The 23409-nt window shown below is 36.7% G+C and overlaps 1 protein-coding gene across 2 annotated transcripts in view; it reads left to right on the forward strand.

Annotated features, from left to right (window-relative positions):
• The first annotated feature begins 1122 nt into the window (after positions 1-1122).
• PNPLA8 (patatin like phospholipase domain containing 8) overlaps positions 1123-23409 on the forward strand; it is a 31148-nt gene continuing 8861 nt past the window's right edge. Inside the window, exons 1-8 of one of the 2 annotated variants that reach the window (XM_014452790.2) lie at positions 1123-1252; positions 9331-10342; positions 10493-10642; positions 14000-14151; positions 16757-16851; positions 18463-18634; positions 21458-21515; positions 22214-22408. In XM_014452790.2, the coding sequence (XP_014308276.1) occupies positions 9584-10342; positions 10493-10642; positions 14000-14151; positions 16757-16851; positions 18463-18634; positions 21458-21515; positions 22214-22408 (1581 nt within the window). In that variant the 5' untranslated portion in view covers positions 1123-1252; positions 9331-9583. Of the gene's footprint in view, positions 1253-9195; positions 10343-10492; positions 10643-13999; positions 14152-16756; positions 16852-18462; positions 18635-21457; positions 21516-22213; positions 22409-23409 lie in introns of both variants that reach the window. The other variant, XM_014452789.2, reaches the window with a different exon arrangement.

The raw sequence follows: 23409 nt of genomic DNA on the forward strand, positions 1-23409 counted from the left end.
TGTGTGTTTCCTAACCTCCGCTGATTTTTAAGGTCAATTCAAGAGAGTAAGGGACGCTGTTGTAACTCCCCAAATTCGGTGCTGTCGCATGAAAGCTGCTTGACATATAAAAGAATGGGCATGGCTGTGTTCTAATCAAACTTTTTTTTTTTATGGACAATGAATTTGAATTTCATGTCATTGTTATGTCTCCCAAAACATTCTTTTTATTTTCTTTTAACCACTGAGAAAAATGTAAAAACCATTCTTAGCTCACAGACGTTACACACAACACACACACACACACACACCAGCGTTCTGGCTCAGTGGATAGAGTGTGGGCCTGCGGGCTGTAGGGTCACAGGTTCGATTCCAGTCAAGGGCATGTAGGGTTGCAGGTTTCTCCCCGCTGGGGCCCTGGTCTAGAAGGCAACCAATCCATGTGTTTCTCTCTGCCTTTCCCTCTCTTCCACTCTCCCTAAAAATCAATAGAAAAGTATCCTCGGATGAGGATTAAAAAAAAAAAAAAGGAGTGGGCCATATTTGCCCTACGGGCCATCTCTAGTTTGCTGACCTGGTGTGCACAGAATGTCAGCATTAGGAACATGTCAGTGTTAAGCGTGGGGCTTTCTGCGGGGCGGTACATGCTAACCCCGCAGGCTCCCTTTCAATGAGCTAATATATGTGCAGGCGTCTCCCAGCGATGTTTGGTCTGGAGGCCAAGCCCGGGTAAGGTGACAGCTCAGCGTGAGGGGCGCGGGCTCCTGCTGCTCGCCACCCCCTGGGCCGTCAGCAAACCCAGCGTCCAGCTCCCAGGTCCAGACAAAGCGCACCCAGGGCCCTCAAGGACACGGACACGGAGGCTGAGGTCAGCTGACGAGGGATGGAGGCCCAGAAACAGAAGAAAACAAACTCCCTCGCCCGCCCCCTCGTGGCGCCGCTCCAGGCGCTGGCGGGCGCGTGCCCACACGCACGCCCACTCGCACGCCGCCGCCTCGCGGTTCCGTCATGCTCTACTGCGCATGTCTCCGGGCGGGGGAGGCGCGGCCGCCGAAGGGGCGGCAGAGGCCCGAGCGAATCGGAAGCGCTCCTCCCCGGGTGGGCGGGCCGACGCGGGCCGCGTGCGCGTCACTTCCGCCGGGGCGGGGCGGAGCGGGGAGGGGAGGAGCCCGGCTGCTGCCTCCCAGGTTTATGTTGGGAGCTCAGCTGATGCGAGTCACCTGGCGTGGAAGTCCGTGCCGCCGCCACCGAAGTAGTCGCGGCCTTCATTCGGGTGAGTGGCCGCTGGGGGATCGAGGCGGAACGATGAGTTTGGGAAGCTGGAAGCCTGGGAGCCCCGGGCGCTTGTCCGGCCCTTCTGGTCGCCTCTGTCCGCGAAGGGCGTTTCCAGAGGGAGGGCGGGGAGACTCCCAGTTTGCGGGAGGCCCCGGGACCGAGGTTCCGGAAGGCCGCCGGCCACCGGCCGGAGCTCGCGGGCGCTGAGGCTGTTGGCTGCGCGGTGCCCTTCGCTTCGCCCGCCCCCGTGCGTTTTGCTGGCTCCAGACGTGCAGGTTGTTTTGGTTCCTCTGGTCCGGCCCCGCGCTTCCTGTCCCACCCCCACGACTCCCGGCCCAGTTACCCCGAGTCTGCTTGGCTCTCCCGGACGGTAGGGTTTTCCAGCAGTTTGCTGGTGACGGTCAACAACGGTTTTCCCGTTCTGCCGCATTCCCGAATGTCAGTGCTCCGGGTGACCCCGTGGCTTGGTCCTTTTATTTATCTTCCACTTCTTTTGATCGCCACCTACGTGGAGCTCTGTCCCCAACTACGGCTGCTTACGCGGGCTCAGGTGTGTGCTTATTAAAAGGTGAAACTCTATGAATCATTATGTTGCATTGCTTCCCGTCATTGTCTTTTCTCTCATCACACTGGGAGGAACCTGGTTTCTGTGCCTAATGCAATAATGTCAGAGAAGAGTGGTGACTCCTAGGAACAGCCGAGAGGTTTGGCATCGGGGACTGTCCTGTGATCCTATTTAAAGTGGTGTTGTTACTTCCAGGAACAGTCCTAATGGCTGAGGTTTCAGAAGTGACAACACTGTTTCTGTGTATCGAGGAAATGCTATTAAAACAGTGAAATATTAAGAATGTAAAATATAAATTTTTAAAGAATGTTAAACTGTGAACTGAGAGTTTGTGCCTCTTATGAGGCCGTTGTTTCAAGCCCCAATTGTAGTTATTTTGTTAAATTGTTTGTGCAAGTTAGTTGTACTTTCAGTGTAAGAACATGTTCTGACTTCATAATTTTTATTTTTAAAATATTTTAAGTTTATCTTTATTGTTGAAAGTATTATAGATGTCCCCTTTGTTTTTTTCCCCATTGATCCCCTCCATCATAATTTTTATTAATCAAATTTTTTCTTAACGTTGCTACTGTTTTCTATTTCTATATGAGATCTAAATAAAAATCTTGAAAGCAATATCCTTTGAATGAGTGATGTTGAATGAAAGGATCAGTTTCACTAGTGTATGTATTTACTTCCAGGAACATGCAAAGTTAAAAGTACCGCTTGTACTTTGACTTGTTTTTTTGGCTCAGGAACGACAAAGGAATTGTGCTGAGGGTACATATTGTCTCACTTCTGGGTCATATGTTTATGAAAACGTCAGCGTTAGAGTTATTGGCCCCTCATGTCTTAGTTCTCATCTTTCCCATTTCTTACATTTTACTTTGTTCGTTGTCCACCTCTTTTTAGGCCTTGCTGTTGTATTCATTGCCCTGACTTTTTTCAGGCTCTCTCTCCCCCAGTGCTTTTTTGTTTTCTGGAAGACTTCCTCTCTCTAACTCTGGATGGCAGTCAAGGCTCTACCCTGTTCTTTCTGAACCAGAGTTTTAACATTTGAAACCAAAGGAATATATTAGTAAGTCCATGAATATCCTGAAATGTCATGGAAAATGTAGTGTATATATGCAAATAAGCACTTTTCAAGGAAGAGTTTTTTTTCAGGTTCTGTGATACCCAAATGCTCAATAATTATTCCTGTAAACCTTTCTTTGTAAATCCAAACATGATTTCAGCTGTCACTGTGCTGATAACTCCAAATGTACATCCACAGCCTGTGTTCCTATAGTACTCCTACACTTGAATGTCCCACTGTAAATACAAGAGGTTTTTCTTTCATATTTAATTGGACCCCTTCCCAGTTATCTCATATTTACAAATGACATTCTCCTTGTGTCTCTGATTAAAAATCCTTAAGTTGTCTTGACACCTCCCTCTCCTTATGCCATTCTTCTCTGCCCTGTGTTGTTGTTTCCCCACTTTCAAAGTGTGGCTAAGAGTAGCCCTCTATTCCATTATAGTACTACTAGAGGCCCAGTGCATGAAATCGGTACACAGGTGGGGGGCAAGGGGGTGTCCCTCAGCCTGGCCTGCACTGATCGCCCCTAACCTCTCTGCCTGCCTGATTGCCCCAACCACTCTGCCTGCCTACCTGATCGCCCCTAACCACTCTGCTTGCCTGCCTGATCACCCCTAACTGCTGGCCCACCTGCCTGATTGCCCCTAACTGCTCACCTGCCTGCATGATCACCCCTAACCACCTCTGTCCCCGCCACCACGGCTTTGTCCAAAAGGACGTCCAGAATGATGTCCAGAAGGTCATTTGGCTGTCCGGTCTAATTAGCATATTACGCTTTTATTATTATAGATCATCTTAATTCACATCCTTGTAACTTTATGCCTGCATTATTGCAATAACTAAGTGAAGTCCCTATAAATTCATTCTTTCTGTCCTCAGCAAAGCTTCCACTTAGAAATTCCCACATTTCTTCTTCATTCTATTTATACCTCCATTGTATTTATACAGACTGTCTTTGTATAAATAGGTAGTCTAAAGAGAAAATTTGAGACTAGAACACCCCTCCCACAATACTTTAAATTTAATTAACAATACATTACTAATGTCTTCAGTAAAGACTCATTGGTACACTGATAAAAAAAAATCATCTAATCTTCCCTGTTCTTCTCTAAGTTGATGATGGTACCTCTCACTTTACATTGTTCTCGGTATATTTTTGCAAGCTAACTTCTTTCCCAGCTGAATTTACTCTCAAAACTCTTATCTGCATTTACTGGCTTTGTGATTTGGAAGCAGTTGAATTAAGCTTGTTGGTTTTGTTAATAGTTCTCTCTAGTAATTTTTTGCTTGATAATTGTTATTTCTAATGAGGTACATTAAAATTGTTCCCCCCTTTTTTGCTTTATATACTATATCTCAATGTCAGATTTATAGGCGTATTTATAATTGGTCATGAGGGTTATATCTTGTTGGAAAGAAACAATTCAGACCCCTTACTGTAGTCTGCGCTTATGTAGCTCATCTTCTGCTTGACTCTTAGCCAATCTCTACCATTTTCCCTTCAACCACCTTGTTGTTTTTGCTGTTCTTGAATAGACATAGTTTATTCCTGTCTCCAAAGGTTGGTTGCTTTTCCTCTGCCTTGAAAGCTTTTACCCATATACTTTGAATAATTTGCTTCCTCACTTTATTCAGTTTGTCAATAAAATGTCAACTCAATTCTTCTCCCCTCCTCTACTAAAATAGCACTCTGTGCCCGTTCTCCCCAATTCCCAGCTTTATTTTTCTTTATGGCACTTCTCCACCTGATATTATACATTATATTAGTTCTTTATTTGTTAATAGATTGTATTGTTCTCCAAGGCCTAAAAGACTCCTGGAGATTTAATAAATAAATGGATTGTTCCTTTTACTATTATGTAGTAACCCTTTTTAAAAAATCCTTATTTCATGATTTTGCCTTAAATTTGCTTGAAAGTGCTTTCTTTTGGTTAGTATACCAGTCTGCCTGGAATATTATTTTTCACATTCCATTATTTTCCGTCCCATTCTTTGTCATTATGGTATAGGTGTGTCTAGTAACTACTATGTAACTGAAGTTTTCATTTCAAAAATTTGTTTTTCCTGTTTACTCTTTGTATAGTTCTCTCTTTTTTGTCTCATTATTTTTATTCCCTCTGTTATATCATTGACATTGTCAATCTACTTAATTTTTTCTGTTATTTCTAAATCCTGGTTACACATTACCCTGTTTTATAGCATGTGGTAGGATTTCCTTTCTTTTTAAAGGCTGCTTGTTATTGTATTCCTTTGCATATTTTATTTATCTATTCATCTATCCATGGACATGGGTTGTTTCCACCTCTGCTATTGTGAATAGTGCTGCTATGAACATAGTTGTGCAAATATCTCTTTGAGACCCTGCTTTCAATTCCTTTGGTGATATACCCAGAAGTAGGATTCATAGGATCATATACTAGTTCTATTTTTAATATTTTTTAGAAACCACCATCTGTTTTTCATAGTGGCTGCACCATTTCAGTTCCACGAACAGTGCTCAATGATGTTGAGCATTTTTATAAAATAAAAGGCTAATATGCAAATAGACCAAACGTCGGAACAACCAGACGCTATGACGTGCACTGACCACCAGGGGGCAGACGCTCAATGCAGGAGCTGCTCCCTGGTGGTCAGTGCGCTCCCACAGGGGAGTGTTGCTCAGCCAGAAGCCGGGCTCACAGCTGGCAAGTGCAGCGGCGGTGATGGGAGCCTCTCCTGCCTCCGCGGCAGCCCTAAGGATATCTGACTGCTTAGGCCCACTCCCTGTTAGTTGGACATCCCCCAAGGGCTCTCAGACTACAAGAGGGCACAGGCCCGGCTGAGGGACCCCCTGCCCCCCATCCCCCTCCCCTGAGTGCACGAATTTCATGCACTGGGCCTCTAGTCTTTTCATATGCATGTTGGCCATTTGTGTATCATCTTTGGAGAGAAGTCTAGTCAAGTCCATTGCCCATTTTTATGATATTTTAAAAATATGTTTTTAGCTCTGGCCGGTTTGGCTCAGTGGATAGAGTGTCAGCCTGCAGACTCAAGGGTCCCAGGTTCGATTCCAGTCAAGGGCATGTACCTTGGTTACGGGCACATCCCCAGTAGGGGGTGTGCAAGAGGCAGCTGATCGATGTTTCTCTCTCATCGATGTTTCTAACTCTCTATCCCTCTCCCTTCCTCTGCAAAAAAAATCAAAATATATTTTTAAAAATATGTTTTTATTGATTTCAGAAAGGAAGGGAGATGAGAGAGAGAGAGAGATCAGTGATGAGAGAGAATCATCGGTCGGCTGCCTCCTGCATGCCCCCTACTGGGGAACGAGCCCACAACCCCTGCATGTGCCCCGACCAGGAATCAAACCATGTCCTCCTGCTCATAAGTTAATGCTCAACCACTGAACCATACCAGCTGGGCCCTTTTGCCCATTTTTAATTGGGTTGATTTTTGTTGTTGAGTTGTAGGAATCCATAATTGGTTTTGAGCATGACATTTTAATCCACAAGTACTTTAATTGTATTTTATCAAATATTTCTGTGTTGGGGATTGTAGAGCTTTCATGTTATTTCAGCTTATTACACTGACTGTGTCCTAAGGAGTTCAGAAGAGCCAGGTATGTTTGCTTCTTTTCTCTCCTTACCACTGTGAAATTGGTCATTTTAAAATAATATGCTCACATGCAATTTAGAAAGATTTTTAGTTCAGGCTACCATCTTCTGAACAGTCACAATAACTTCTCGGTTTCTGTCTTTCTCAGTTTTGTCCCATTATTCCATTCTGGCACAGATCTCCTGGAATCATCTTTTAATGTGATCCCTTTGCTTAAAATACGTTATTGATAGTTTGATTTTCAATTTGCTTGGCAAGATTTATAAGACTTTTCATGATCTGGTCCAAACTGTCTTTGTAATAACATCTTCTACCTCTCCCTATTTATTCTCTTCAGATCTTGGAGCGAAATTACACTACTTGCAGTTTTTGCTGATTTTGTGTATGCTTTTTTGTGTTTATTTTTTCTGCATTAATTAGAATTCTCTCCTTTCCTTCTCATCTTTATTCCACGATGAATTTCTTTTTAACTTTGCCCAGTTTTTAGCATATTTTTTTCAGACTTACCTGCATATTTACTCTCACCTCGTGTCTTCCATTCACAAGGCACCATCTATTAAAGTGCTTTAAATTGTTTGATTTTTTTAAATTATAAAAGTAATACCTGGCTCATTGTAAAAAAATCAGACATAACAAAAATAAAAAGTAAGAGTCCTTCTGTTCTCTTTTGATCCTGCTCCTCAGTTCATAAGAATACATAAACTGGTGCTAATCCTTTCAGAATCATTCTCTCTGTCTGTGTCTGTGTGTGTACTTGTAGCCACAGATTTAAACTACATAAGTAGGTTTTTGTTTTCTTTTATTAAATAATGTCTACATCTCCATGTCTTCATATGTCTGTACTACATATAGTATTACAGCTTTTCTTTTTTCACTGTATTCTGTATGGAGGATATGTCAGTGTACACAGATCATCTGGTTCTCTTTAACTGGTATGGTAATTCATTCCATTGTATGTATGTACCATAATTTAACCATCCCTTGCCAGAAGACATTTAGAGTTGTTTTTCAGTGTGTTTTTTTATTGCAAGCAGTACAGCAGGGATTGTGTGTATATACCTTTGCATTCTTATGCAAATAATTCTTAATAGGAAAATTGCTGATCACAGAATATGCACCTTTAAAATGTCATAGATTGCATTTAATATTTCATTAGATACTGTGAAAAAGCCCTCTGAGTCCCATTTCCCCCCATCCATTATCAGTACTGGATATTATCAATCATTTAAATTTTTACCAATTGCAAAAACAAAATACCTATTTTAATTGGCCTTTTTCTTTGATTGAAAGGATGTTTTCATAATTTTACTGTTTGTATTTATTATTCTGTGCCTGGCCTGTTTATGTCATTTGCCTGTTTTTCTAGAGGATTATTATTTCCTTTCTTATTTATATGTGTTCTTTTTCTTTTATTTTTAAATTTATTTTTTTGTATGTGTTCTTTTTATATTGTGGTTGTAAACCCCTGAGCTGTTAGTTGTTGCATATAGCTTCTTCTAGTCTGACTTCTTTAATTTAATAAGCACTTATTACTAGATAGTAAAATTCTATCTCTAGCTCTATACTAAAGTTCCTTAGTATCCTGTTTGTCTTTACGGTCTCAGCATCTAGCAACTTGTAGTATAGATTAAATATTCTATAAATGATTTGCGATGAATGAATTATAAGACCTGCCTCTTCAAAGAATGTAAAGTCTAGCATCACATAAATTTGTCAAGACTTTAACAATAAGGAAGAAAAACAGCATTGTATCTATATTTGCATATTCAATTAAGTATTGTAGAAAAACTTACCTTTGGCCTTAGCCTGTTTGGCTCAGCTGATAGAGAATCAGCCTGTGGACCAAAGGGTCCCGAGTTCGATTCCGGTTAAAGGCACGCACCTTGGTTGCAGACTCCTCCTAGCCAGGGACCTGGTCAGGGCTTGTGCAGGAGGCAATCAGTCAATGTGTTTCTCTCACATCGATGTTTCTCTCTGTCTTTCCCTCTCTTTTTCACTCTCCCTAAAAATCAATGGAAAAATATCCTTGGGTGAGGATTAACAAAAAAAAATAAAGCTGGGCTGGCATGGCTCAGCCTATGAATCAGGAGGTCACGGTTCAATTCCCAGTTAGAGCACATGCCCCAGTTGCTGGCTAGATCCCGCGTGCAAGAGGCAACTGATCAATGATTCTCTCTCATCATTGATGTTTCTATCTCTCTCTCCCTCTCCCTTCCTCTCTGAAGTCAATTATAAAAAAATATTTAATAAATAAAATAAAATAAAAACTTACCTTTGGATAGCTTCTCTAAATTAGTGCTCATGAAACATCCTACTACTCACTTTCTTTTTTCATTGACTTCTGTACTGAAAGATGAATTCTTTTCTATTAGCTTAAAAGTGAAATCTGTATCAATCATAATGGAAATACTCTTTTAATTGTTTTATTGCTTAAAGTATTACAAAGAGTATTACATATGTCTCATTTTTTCCCCCCGCCCTTGACAATCCCCTGGCCTCCCGTGTCTTATGTCCATTGGTTATGCTTATATGCATGCATACAAGTCCTTCCGTTGATCTCTTACCCCCCACCCCCACCCCCACCCCCAACCCTCCCTGGCCTTCCCACTGTAGATTGACGGTTTGAAACAAGTTGCTGAGTTTAGTTCATGTAGTGATGTATTTTTTCTTATACCCAATTTCAGTTATCCCTTGAATCCTAATTTTTGTTTTCTTGCCATTTCAGGTAAGACCATGAATTTATGGCATTTCTTAAATGAAGCATTCAGGACTGAAGTGACAGTCATAACAGATAGAAAATAAGTGATTTTTAAGTTATGTCTATTAATTTGACTATAGATATATATATTTACCTCCTTAGTAATGCCCGAAGTCTTTATGGGAAGCAGAAAAGCAAGCAACTACATTTCTTGTGCTCACCTAAACATTACTGGAAGATAAGCCACATCAGTCTACAAAGAGGTTTTCATACAAGCAAAATAAGATGTAAATGGACCAAAAGTGAAGCGCATTCTTGCAGTAAGCACTGTTACTCTCCGAGCAACAATGGGTTACATGGAATTTTGAAACTTAGCACTTCTGCTCCCAAAGGACTTACAAAAGTGAGCATTCGTATGTCCCGTATAAAAAGTACTTTGAACTCTGTTTCAAAGGCTGTTTTTGGAAATCAGAATGAAATGATCTCACGTTTAGCTCAATTTAAGCCAAGTTCTGAAATATTAAGAAAAGTATCAGATGGTGGTTGGTTAAAACAGAAAAACGTTAAACAAACCATCAAATCTCTGAAAACCTATAGTGACAAATCAGAAAAGAGTTCTGTTTTAGAAAAGCAAAGTGACGTTATAGATAAAGATAAAGACAGTGGTAAACAAAGCCCTTTACCTTACACAAATAGTATAACCACGAAATTTGGAGAGTCATTCTACTTTTTATCCAATCATATTAATTCATACTTCAAACGTGTCGAGAAAATGTCTCAAAAAAAGGAAAACAAAGATTTCCAGGACAAGTCAAAGCTTGAAGATAAAAAGGGTGAAGAAGGGAAATCCACATCTGCAACTCCTGGTGTGCTGACTGACAAGAAGCGAGGCTCAGAATCCTCTTCAGATACTGTGGACAAGGCCAAAAGTCCCAGTGGGACACCTGAGGTCCTCCCAGTTTCTACTAAAAAAAGTATTGCTAGTTTTCTTTCTCATCCTACTGAAGGTGTACAAGCTTTAGTAGGTGGATACATTGGTGGACTTGTCCCCAAATTCAAGTATGATTCAAAGAGTCAGTCAGAAGAACAGGAAGAAGCCACCAAAGCTGAGCAGGCTGACAGCAACGATAAAAATGCATTGGAGAAAAAGCATTTAATTCTTCAGAGAGAAAAGGCAAGTTGTTATTCATGGTGGTTTTAAGTTTTCGTTTTTGTCAAATTGATGTTCTATTTTCTAATAGGACCTTAGAAACTTTAACCATTTGTTAGTACTACTAGAGCAGTTTCATTTTATAATCATATATATTTAAATATGTCTCTGTAGATTATAGCAAGAGTGAGTATTGATAACAGAACCCGGGCATTAGTTCAGGCATTAAGAAGAACAACTGACCCAAAACTCTGCATTAATAGGATTGAAGAACTGACTTTTCATCTTCTAGAATTTCCTGAAGGAAAAGGAGTGGCTGTCAAGGTAATTTTAATTTATTTACTCTGGTTTTGTTTTGGAATAAAAATACTAATAAATCTATTTATTTAAATATTTTTGTTGTTTTTATCATACATTTGATCTGTAATATCCAGTAATTGCCCCATTTATTCTATGATATACATTATCCTAAATGCTCCCTTTTATATAAATTATGCTATTGGTACTGATATCTATACTTTGAGATTAAACATTTTAAAATGGGAGATAAATCTCAGTGTGTTAGCTTCTCTTTGCCTCAGTTTTGTCAAATATAAAATAGTCAAAAGAATTTATACCCATTTAAATAGTCTGTTTTTAGAGAAGTACTATAAAATATGAATGATGTGTCTGGGCTGAGTCTCTGTACATCTGCACTACTAGAATTATTTGTAATATTTAACAAACAATTTGAAAACAATGAATAGATGATGTTGACATTTCATTGGAGATCTGTAGTGCTTATTTTTAACTTGCCATTCAGAAAATTGTATGTTAATCTAAGTCTTTTAGTAATGTAATTTTACAGTGTATAAATCATGTTCATAAAATTTGGGTTTATCTTTCACATAGATGTGATCTCTTACCCAAAAGATAAATTTTCTAAATAAAGATAGATATGCCTCTAAGTCCATTTAACATTGCAGTGATATACTGAAAGCAGAGACCTAAAACAGAATTCTGTATTTTAAAGAACTCTTTAAAAACATTTTATTGTAGTAAATTGTGATTATAAAGTTCACTGAATTTTACAAACTGAACACATCATGTAACCAAACACCCAGTTGAAGAATAGATTTTACTTGTGCCCCAAATCACATTCTCCCCAAAAAGTAATCACAGGTTAGTTTTACCTGATGTTATGTATTATATGAAATATTGTGATTGGCTTCTTTCATTCAGCATATTGGTAGAAATCATTCATATTGTTGTGGGTAGTTGTATATCATTCTTTTTGCTTTTATATTTCATGGTTCGAATGTACCATAATTTATTTCTTTATTGTACTATTGATGGATTTCAGAGTAGTTTTCAGTTTTAGTCTATTATGAATAGTCTTGCTAATAGCAATTTTGAGGATTCTTATTTTGCATAACTAAGGACCCTTCAATATCCAGGAGAAATGTGATTATAGGAATGTATATTCAGACCAGTTATAAATGAAAATGTAAGTAGTCTAAAGAAAGCTCTCTTTCCCTAAATAATGAGCATCTTATTGAATTTGATAAATTGCTTAAGACATGTTAGCATGTACACTTTCATGTGAACTTTCCCAACTAAATTTTTAATTATTAGCAAGAATTGAGCTTTTAAAAATGTTAGAATTGTTTGTTAAAAGACATTTATATGAGTTTTATTTTTGTGTGTGTACCATATTTATGGTGGCCGAATCTAGGAAGTTGTCTTTGGTATCTAATGCCCTAAAAGAAACTAGGTTTTTTTGTGTATATGTATTTTGTGTACTGCACTTTGGCAGCCATGTCTAGGAAATTACCTTTGATGATTTTTTCACTGTTGGTGGTGGAGGTTATTTCCTTTCATGATTTTTTTTAAATAAAAAAGTAACCTTTTATTATTTTACAAAAGGACAGCACATGAACATTGTAGAAAATTTAAAAAGAAACGCAAAAATAAGAACATATTTTTACTACCCTGAGATTACCACTGTAATTAATGTATTAGTGCCTGTTCATATTAGTCAGATTGAGTTGAGTTAGGCTCTAATATCAAACAATACCAAAAATTCAGTGGCTTAACACAACAGGAGTTTATTTGTCACTCATGCAAAGTTGGCGGTGGTTGTGGGTGACTCCAATGAAATATCAACATCATCTATTCATTATGTTTTTAAATTGTTTATTAAATATTACAAATAATCCCAGTAGTACAGGTGTACTTCCATCTGGTGGCTACTTTGATCCTGTTCCTATATCTCCTATGTCATTTCTATATCAGGGTAAGAGTATTTCAGCAGAAAATGCTACAGGTTTCTTCTCAAAACTTTCTTGTCCTGCCCAGTTGTACTGACTTGAGAAGTACTTGCTTTGTGTGTCTGGAAGGGGAAGTGAACTGGGTATTAGTGAACGTCAGTAATAATTTACCACAATATTTCAGAAATTGTTACACACACACACACACACACACACACACACACACACGCACGCACACGCACACACTCACACTCTAGAGGCCTGGTGCACAACATTCATGCATGAGTAGGGTCCCTAGGCCTGGCTGGCAATGAGGGCCAATCGGGGCCTTCCTTCCCCCAGCTACTGGCTGGGGCCTTCCTTCCCCTGGCTGCTGGCTACTGGCTGCTGGCCGCTGGCCGGGGCCTTGCTTTGTTCCATGCCGCCCCCTGGTCCTTTGTTCTGCGCATGGGCCACAAAGTTTCAATCGCACTGTACATGCGCGCCCGCATGTGGTATTTTGTGGAAGAGCCACACTCAAGGTGCCAAAGAGCTGCATGTGGCTCGGGAGCCCCAGTTTGCCGACCACTGCTCTAGTGGGGCCTTTAAGCCAGAGTAAATAAAGCAAAAAAATTGAAAAAAATTAGAACAATAGTATGTATCTTAGATATGATTTATTATAAAAAAGAAACAAAATGAATGCTACATTGGGAAGTTATTTGATTTACTGGAGGTTACACAGCACAAGTGTAGCTGCCACTCAACTTATTCCTTTAAACTTTAAATCTGGGGTACTGACCAGGTAAGATACTTCAGTGCACAGAACCTAGAACGTCTTTGAGAAACTCAACATAGCACCCTAGGATTTAAGTTCTTGCCTCTGATCAATAGTCTGAAGTTGAATGCTTAAAATCTTGAATTCCCAGATTTGTTTAAACTAATTTTTTAATTGTAATGGTCAGCTTTTGCCTTCTACTTTAATTTTATTTATATATTTCATAGTGAGGTACCCTTGTGTCCCATGTGCAGTGTACACGAGATGTTTTTTTTTCTTTTAATAGCAAGTTTAATAATTACTATGAAGCAGTTTCTTCTTAACTTTGGAATTTAGACAAAATATTGTATAAAATTTATAGTAACCTTTTGTTGTAACATTAATAGTTTATAAATTTGTGTTAAGCAAATTACATTTTCTCTAATTCTTAAGCGTTCCATTTTTTAAAAGAAATATTTGGATATAGGTTAATTTTTTACCTAGATATTAGGACAGATATATTCTAGATAGTAATTGACATTAAAATGTCAAAAATTAATGTATCATTTAAGATTACTTAGAAAATAATAAACACTTGCACCTTGATTGTGGAGGTCTACACATGTTGGTTAAAAATAGTCATACATTTTCACATTTGATTTCACAAAAGCAACAAAAAGTCTTTTTTTCTCAATCCAGGAGAAAATTATTCCATATTTATTACGATTGCGACAAATTAAGGATGAAACTCTTCAAGCTGCAGTCAGAGAAATTTTGGCTTTAATTGGCTATGTGGATCCAGTGAAAGGAAGAGGAATCCGAATTCTCACAATTGACGGTGGAGGAACAAGGTAAGAATAGAAAAATGATTTTTAAAAACTAATAGCTCCAACCTGGCTGTTGTTGCTCACTGGTTAGAGCGTAGGCCTGTGCACCAAAGGGTCAGGGGTCAATGCCTGGTCAAGGTCATGTACCTAGGTTGCAGGTTCAATCCCTGGCCCTGGTCAGGGTGAGTGTGGGAAGCAACTAGTCGATGTGTCCCTCTCACATTGATGTTTCCCTCTCTGTCCCCCTTCTACTCTCGGAAATTCAATGGGAAAAAAATATCCTCATTTGAGGATCAACAAAAAAATAACACAAAAAAACTATAGTTCCAATTCAGTCAAAGTAATTTTTTTAAACTAATTTGGTATAATTATATCATTACAAAATCAGATTTTTAAAATAAAAGATGAAATAGTTTTTTTTAAATTTACTTCTTTATCAATCTCAAAGCTTCTTTAACATATCTGAATTTCTTTAATTTGACCAGTATTTATATTTTATTTGGTCTTTTCAGACATTTTGGGCAGTTTAGGACAGTTTATCAACCAAGATTCTCTTAAAATCTTGGCAGTGTTTTACAATGTTTGCTTTCTTATATTTGTCTTACCCATATGTCATCTAGTCATTTGGTAAAGTAATGTTTATAAAAGAATTTTTTTTAAATATATTTTTATTGATTTCAGAGAGGAAGGGAGAGATAAAAACATCAATGATGAAAAAGAATCATTGAACGGCTCCCTCCTGCATGCCCACATTGGGGATCCAGCCTGCAACCCGGTCACATACCTTGACCAGGAATAGAAGCGTGACCTCCTGCCTGGTTCATAGGTTGACGCTCAGTCACTGAGCGACACTACTGGGCTAAATATAGCATTTTAAAATAGTTTCTCCTCATTATACAAGTAAAACTTGGGAAAAAAATATATAAATGAAGAAATCATAGCTCAGAATTTCAAGATTATTTTTAATATTTTTGTTCAAATATTTTTCTATGATATATATATACATGTTTTATTTCATTTTTATAAGTAATGGAGGTCACATTATTAAATATATTTTTCTTCAGCATTACCTTTAATTCTTCATGTCTCACCTTGAATTCATAACGTATCTCTCTTATAAGCCATCTTATGTACTCATATTACTCTTCAAATCCACATTCTTGCAATTAAAAAAATCAATGTTTTTGGTTTTTTACTTGAATCTTACAATATTCTCTGGTGACTTCCTTTTCACAGTATCAAAGCACAGTTTGGCACTCCAAATTTTATTTTGTGGTGTCTGGCTACCATTGTGTTCCAGGACTTCTCTACCTCACACCTTGTGTTGGGATTATAATGCTTAATTATTTCTGTATATTCTCCTAGTATTAAGAATTATCTGCATTCTAGAGAGCATTGTGCTAAGTGAAATAAGTCAGACAAAGACAAATACCATGTGATTTCAATTACATGTGGAATCTAAAAAACACAATGAACACACAAAACAAACTGATGGTTGCTGAATGGGAGGTGGTTAGGGGAATGGGTGAAAAGGTAAAAGGATTTACAAGTACAAATTGGTAGTTAAAAACAGTCACAGGGATGTAAAATACAGCATAGGAAATATAGTAAAAAATACTGTAGTAACTATGGTGTCAGGTAGGTTACTAGATTTATCAGGGTGAGCACTTTGTAAGTTACATAATATCTAATCACTGTTTTTACACAGGACACTAACATAATATTATACATCAACTATAATTGAAGAATAAATTTTTTAAAATAAAAAAAATTATCAACTTGTTACATTAACCCTGAATTTGCCTACACTTCCTAGACTATTTCATCTTTCATATTCATTATGAAGCTATTTGCCACCTTTGGCAAGAATCCAGAAATGAATAAAGTCAGTAGCATAAATTAATACATCCTTAATGTAGAGTATTGTCCTAATATTGTTAAGTTTTAAAAAATGAATAAAAGATTAAAAAATAAGACAAAATATATAAAACAAAGCCATATAGAAGCATCAGTGACCAGCTACATTGGTGAGAGAAGAAACCAATATATGGCCTCCCAAAACTGGTGAGTGGAGGCTTTAGGTATTTTCCCAGTTGGGGTATATTTTGTTAATCTTACATTGGCATATCGTTGTAGTCTAAATACTTAGTATAAATTTAAAGACGTGCAGCTATAGCACAGGTTTTGTACCATTACTTAGCTATTGGATATTCAGCCCTGGCCAGTGTGGCTCAGTTGGTTGGAGCATACTCACAAACACGAAATGGTGGTGGGTTTGATTCCTGGTCAAGGCACATGCCTAGGTTTCAGGTTCAATCCCCAGTCCAAGCGTGTGTGGGAGCCAACCAGTCAATGTTTCTTTCTCACATCAATGTTTTTTTCTCTCTCTCCCTTCCTCTTGCAAAGTTAATAAAAGCATATCCTTGGGTGAGGATTTAAAAAAAAAATGGAAATATCAGATATTCAAAAGTTACCTTAAAAACTTAAGCAACTTTTACTGATGCTAAATTATATTATTAGTTTTCAAGTTTGCATATAAGCTAGAAATGCCATTTTTAGGATTGTTTTGTTCAATAACTTAGCTTTCCTTGAAACATGAATTCTCATTTTGTCTTTATCTTTTCTGTAGGGGTTTGGTTGCTCTTCAGACACTGAGAAAATTAGTTGAGCTTACTCAGAAGCCAGTTCACCAGCTGTTTGATTACATCTGTGGTGTAAGCACAGGTAATTATCATTATGGGAATGCTGCATCCCCAGCAGTGCATTAAGAAAAAGAACATTAAGCACTTATATTCAAGATCATTCTTTGAAATAATGGGTATTAATTTCATGTTTTGACGAATAATCCCTTGGTTTACCTAATTAACTTTTAAAAATATTTATTGGGAATAAATTAACACTAAGAGAATAGTTTGTACTGCGTTGTCTAATATTTTTTAAAAAGTCACAGTGACCAGTTATGAGTTATGAATTATTGCCTTATGGTATAGTCACCTTCAGTGATGAAATGTAAGGAAAGTAGGTACTTAAGTTGTACTTGAACCAATAGGATATTAAAGATGGATAAGATTGTACTTATTTTTGAGAGGTGTCCCTCTGTGAGGCACTATTCTTAGTAGGTGGGTGCTCATGAAAGAGAATTTTAAATCACAAAGATTTACTCATGGCATAGAATATCAGTTTATGAAATACGTACATTTCTGTTTTAACCACAATATATCTTTTCCATTGTTTTCTAGTTTATGTTAAAATTTAATTTATAATACAGTACTTTTCTTTTTTCCATTTTGTATATTCTAATATAGAAATTTGGTTTCATAATTTCTGAAAAGTTAATAAATTTATACTTAATTCAAGGGTAACGTACTTACCAGTTCGATAAAATTCAGTTTTTTAAATGTCTGCTCATCTTCATAGTAGTTCTGCTTAAAAGGAAAGGAACTTAAATTTTTGGCAAGTTATTTCTTATGTTAATTACAACTTTTCCACAAATTGAAAAGTAGCAATTTCTATTATATACTTATGCCATACAGTGCATGCTATCTTACCTTTATTAGAATAAGACTTTTACTGTAATAAAACATATAAAATATTTAAAATACATTATGATAATAATTTTCTGGGGTTTTTTTGTTTTGTTTTGTGTTTTTTCTTTCTTTGCAATCTCAAAGTAAGCAGTGATGCTATACAGGTCTTTGCTTTGCCCTACCCTCTTCCCATTCCCTTAACCTTTCTCCAGTTTCTTGTTAGTTCAGGATTAGGCTAATTATGTACACTAGGTGGCAGTGTGTCCTACCAATTGCAGCTAGGATATGAAATCTGCTATTTAAAAGGACATCCAGAGACCTAATTTCTTTAATTACATTGGTTCCCGGGACCAATCTGAAGAAGCAATTTTTTTAATGAATTGGTAAATTGTTAAATATACTGTATTCTGTGACCAAAACTAAGGAATTTATTAAGGTTAGAAAGGATATTCTGTACCACAGTATCTTAATTATATATCTTAATTAATGTAATGTAAAATAACACATTTTTATATGTTTTTAAATTGCATTATCATCATTGGTTGCCATTTATGTATCCTTATTGAGGCCTAGTAAATAAAGCCCTTTACATCTGTTATCCTAATTTAAGAAATTTATAAATTTTAGTTGTTGTAATTACCCTTATTTTTTAGATGAAAAAAGTAGGACTCTGATAGGTTAAGTAGTTTGTCCCAGGTGACACAGTTTGAAAGTATCAAAGGCAGAGTTTTAACCAAGTCTGTGATTCAGAATATCTTACAGTATTATATCATCAACACTGACAAAAACAAAAGATTTTTTCTTTCAGGTGCTATATTAGCATTCATGCTGGGATTCTTTCATATGCCCCTGGATGAGTGTGAAGAACTTTATCGAAAATTAGGAACAGATGTATTTTCACAAAATGTCATTGTTGGGACAGTCAAAATGAGTTGGAGCCATGCATTTTATGACAGTCAAACATGGGAAAATATTCTTAAGTAAGTTATAATTATTCTTTTTAAAAAACATTTTGATGATCTAGGTAACGTGCATATTAATTTGAAAAAATGCTGAAAAATATTAAATTATTGATCGTACTAGTTAGATATAATCACTCTTAATATTTTGGTGAATCTATTGTAGTCACTATTTTCTTGGGTTCATGCATGTGAGATTTTCATGTAAAAGTTGCAATTGCCTTTTTAAAATTTGAGACCATATTGTATATACACCATGTTTTGCATCCTATTGTTTTTACTTACCACATTAGTCTTTCTCCAGAGTCATTAACAGATATTCTTCTAAAATATTAATTTTTAAACATTTTTTCCCCAAAACACAACAAAGCATTATACTCACTTTCCAAAAATAAAAGCTCCAGTGTAAAAGTACTTATCAAGCCTCCGTTTATTTTATTTATTTATTTATTTATTTATTTATTTATTTAAATTCAAAGTGAATTGACAGAAATACACCATAAATTCTTTTTGACACTCACCAAAATTGTTACCTGGTAAACCGGCGTTTTGTAACAAAGTACAGAAAGCTTGGTAATATTAAATCACAGAGAACTAGAGAAAAATACTATGGCAAACTATAATGGACATGATATCCATAAAAATTTTCCCACTTCTTTTTGTAATATTGCACAGTACAATTGCTACATGGCAAACTAGTGTAGTATAGAAGTAAAAGCAAAAACAAACAAACCATAGAAAGAAAGCCACAAGTCTAAAATGGTTAGTTAACAGTTTAAACTTCATAATCAAAACTATCATTGGGTTCATTAAAACAAATCCTCCTACACTTGGCTGTGTATGATTCAACTTTTACCTTACATGAACCAATTAAAATTAGTAGTAGAGATTGTAAAAATTAAAAGCTTTTGCTAATGGTATGCCTACTGATGTTCAGTTGACCAAAGTCACTCTAACTCAGGGTTATGTGGAAAGGAACTATATACAGGGATATAGATATCGGGAAGTGTGATTCATTGGAGACCATTATTATTATAATCTGCCACACCTACTCTCTGGACTTTTTCTTTTTTTCTCTCATTGTTTATTTTTATCGGTGTTTTCTGTGATTATTTTATTTTAGGGACATTATTTTTAATTATAGCATCAGTAAAATCTAGAAATGTTGAAACTTCTTTTGTGTTTTGACATCTCTGTGAAATAAACAATGTTCCTGACTTTATTTTTGAATTTATATTTATAACTTAATTCACTAAGCATTTCAGTTCAGTTAATAAATCAAGGTTTAAACAAAAAGCAAATGCGAATTTTGCTTAAACTGTGAAAGCAGCTTCTAAATTTCTATGAAAAGATAAAGGATAAAATTACATTGATCTTCATGCAGAAGATCATAGGTCAAGTTGGGAAAGACAAAGATCTTGTCCATTTTAGAAAGTATTTTACTTTGATGTCTTTAAAAGATTGTGAAGGGTAGGTCACTACCTAATTTGTAAATACTACCCTTAGGTGAATTCACTAACATTCTAGTTGAAAAATATGAGTATCTTTTGAGAAAAATGTAGTTGTCTTATGGAGGCAGGTTGGTAAAAAACATAGTTTTTATATTCAACTAGAGGCTCAGCACACAAAATTCATGTGCGGGTACAGTCCCTAGGCCTGGCCTGCAATCAGGGCCATCTTCCCCAGCTGCCTGCAGTTAGACTCACCCCTCGCCCCCATCCACCCCTGGTTTCCCCGTCACCATCAGGAGATAGGTGCCTGATGGCCGGGGGAAGGGACCAAGAGGTAGGCTGTTACCGCCCGCTCCTTGGCCCTGCCCCTGCCTCAGGTGGCCATCAGGTGATCGGAGCCTGCTGGCTGGGGAAAGGGACCAAGAGATGGTCAGTGAGCCTCATAGTGACTGGTCCAGCGGTCATTCTGGTCGTTCTGGTCATTCTGCTGTTAGGGTCAATTTGCATATTACCCTTTTATTATATAGGATACAAGGGAAAAACATAATTTTTAAGTCAGGAAATAATCTGCACTGAAATAAAATTCCCCTATAATGAACTTGTAAAAATTGCTGCCCAAAGCACAATTTCTGTAATGTTGCAGTAATTCAAATGCCAACTCAGAGGACTTAACAAACATTTTTTGTGGGGTGACATTGACTCTGTATTTTTTTTAAAATATATTTTATTGATTTTTTACAGAGAGGAAGGGAAAGAGATAGAGATAGAGAGAAACATCGATCAGCTGCCTCCTGCACATCTCCTACTGGGGATGTGCCCGCAACCCAGGTACATGCCCTTGACCAGAATCGAACCTGGGACCCTTCAATCCGCAGGCCGATGCTCTATCCACTGAGCCAAACCGGTTTCGGCGACTCTGTATTGCTAATACAAGTTTAAAGGCTGACTGTCCTGATCTGGTTTTTGGACTACTCTGTAACTAGCCTACCCATTCTACGGTCTAATCTCAGCACAGCAGCTTTATTCTGTCGGGGGGACTCTGAAAACAACAAACTGATTCTGCCTCTGTGCCTTTCCCCTCTCAGGTCCTGACTTTGAATGTGTTACTTGCCATGTTTTGGAGTCTTTTTCAAGCTACACCTCCATGCATCTTTCCCAGATACTACAGTAGATACTTGTAGTTTGAGTAATCAGTTAATAAATACTAACCACATATTGTTTCATGTACATTAATTGGATGATAAGCCTCCTAGAGGAGAGTCATATACTTTTTTTTAATTTGTTCCCTCATAGCACTTTGATAAAGCCATGAGCAAGCAGTGATTGCATAGCATATATTCCCTAATGTTAGGAGATAATTTTGATATAATTTATTTTTTCTCCTTTAATAAAGGGATAAAATGGGTTCTTCACTAATGATTGAAACAGCAAGAGACCCCACATGTCCTAAGGTAAGTTTCAAGTATTTAACACCTGTTGGAATTGAAGGTTAGGTGAAAATAATTACGCTGAAGGCCCTTTATTAAATGAAAAATTTCTTAGGAACCTCTTTTTAAGGATTGTATTGTTCCTTATATATTGAGTTAGTCTATGAAGATGTGGGATGTGATCATTAGACCTTTTCTGTGTATAGTAAAAGTACAACAAAAGCTTAAAAACATGGAAAACCAAGACTAAAGATAAGGAAGACTTATCATAAGGGTTAATCAAATCCAGTGACTTAAGAAAAATTGTGTCATTTTCTCTCCTAGATTTTTAAAAAGAAATATATATATATATCTTAGATATATATTGTATACAAATGAAATCCCAATTTTCAAAATGTAGTTGTTTCTAGGATAAGTCTCAGCATGGCTTCTCTTTTGATTTTGTTTGAAACACAGTGATCTGAGTATTGCTTAAGTTCCATGTTCTTTGATAATACTTATTTGATTAAGGAGTAGGATTTCTGCACCTAGGAATTCCATGCAATTTGTATTTATTTTTGGATAACAAGCTGAAACCATGAAAAATCAAATACAGCTCCCTCTAGTGCTCTTTCACTCTTGCTTATTTATATTTTCTTTCATACTACTAAATAATATTTAATTTTTACAAATTCCAAATATTGCTACTTAAAATGGATATTGTTCACTTTTTAATTTACTAGGTAGCTGCAGTAAGTACCATCGTAAACAGAGGAGTCATTCCAAAAGCTTTTGTGTTCAGAAACTATGGTCATTTTCCTGGAATCAACTCTCACTATTTGGGAGGCTGTCAGTACAAAATGTGGCAAGCCATTAGAGCCTCGTCGGCTGCCCCCGGCTACTTCGCAGAGTATGCATTGGGAAGTGATCTTCATCAGGTAAGTTGAGTCTATGGCCTATCTTGTAAACCTTTACGTGACTAAAAGGAATTAGCACTTACTAAATGTCACTGTCCTTATAGACTAGAGGCATCAACCAAGGAGACTTTCTTATTTATGTCTCCATGTGGCAGAAGATGTGCAGTAGAAGCTATGTTTAATTGTTGGTTTTCTTTAACAAGCTGCCTGGCTTGAAGAGCATATTTTAGGAAAGATTTTTTTTTTTCAGTATTTCATATAAAGTGATTGACATAGCCAATTATGATAGTCTTATTGTTAGAAAAAATGAAGTAGTACATCTGATTGGCTTTCTAAGTGTGGTAAAAATTACAAATGAAGCCCAGTCCCTGGAAATGCAGAATACAATCTGTTTGACAGTTTGGGTGATTTTTTAAAATAACTTTTGTTTCAGTTATCATTGACATATATTATATTTGTTTCACGCGTAAAAGTAATTTAGTAATTTATATATAGACAACTACATAATTTACAAAATGATACCCTGATAAGTGTAAAACCCATTTGACACCATACATAGTCATGTAATATTATTGATTCTATTCCCTACGCTATACCTTACATTTAGTGGTCATATTTTGAAAGAGAGGATATAATAAAATATTAATAAACACTTAAATTAGCTATGTTCTAGACACTTGTATAGTTCTTTGCATGTATTATCTCATTTAACCATCACTGCTTATGAAATAGAGTTAGTTCCATTTTACAAATTAAAAATTTGTATCTTAATAAAGGGTAAGTATCGACTAGGATCACAACCGTTAAGTGACAAGATGCTTTCAATAATTATACTGTTTTAAAATTTAGGACTAAATGATATATAAAGTTGAATATTATTATTTTTCTATTATATAGACTCATTTACTTACAAATTTTTTTCTCTGTTAAGTTTTTCCCACTATGGAAATTTTAACTCATAACTTATAGTAAGTATTAAGGCAATAAAGGTTTTGAGCTGATACTTCTGAAATACATATATT

This window comes from Myotis lucifugus, unplaced genomic scaffold (assembly GCF_000147115.1).
Source record: "Myotis lucifugus unplaced genomic scaffold, Myoluc2.0 scaffold_18, whole genome shotgun sequence".
In the NCBI taxonomy this organism is placed as follows: Eukaryota; Metazoa; Chordata; class Mammalia; order Chiroptera; family Vespertilionidae; genus Myotis; species Myotis lucifugus.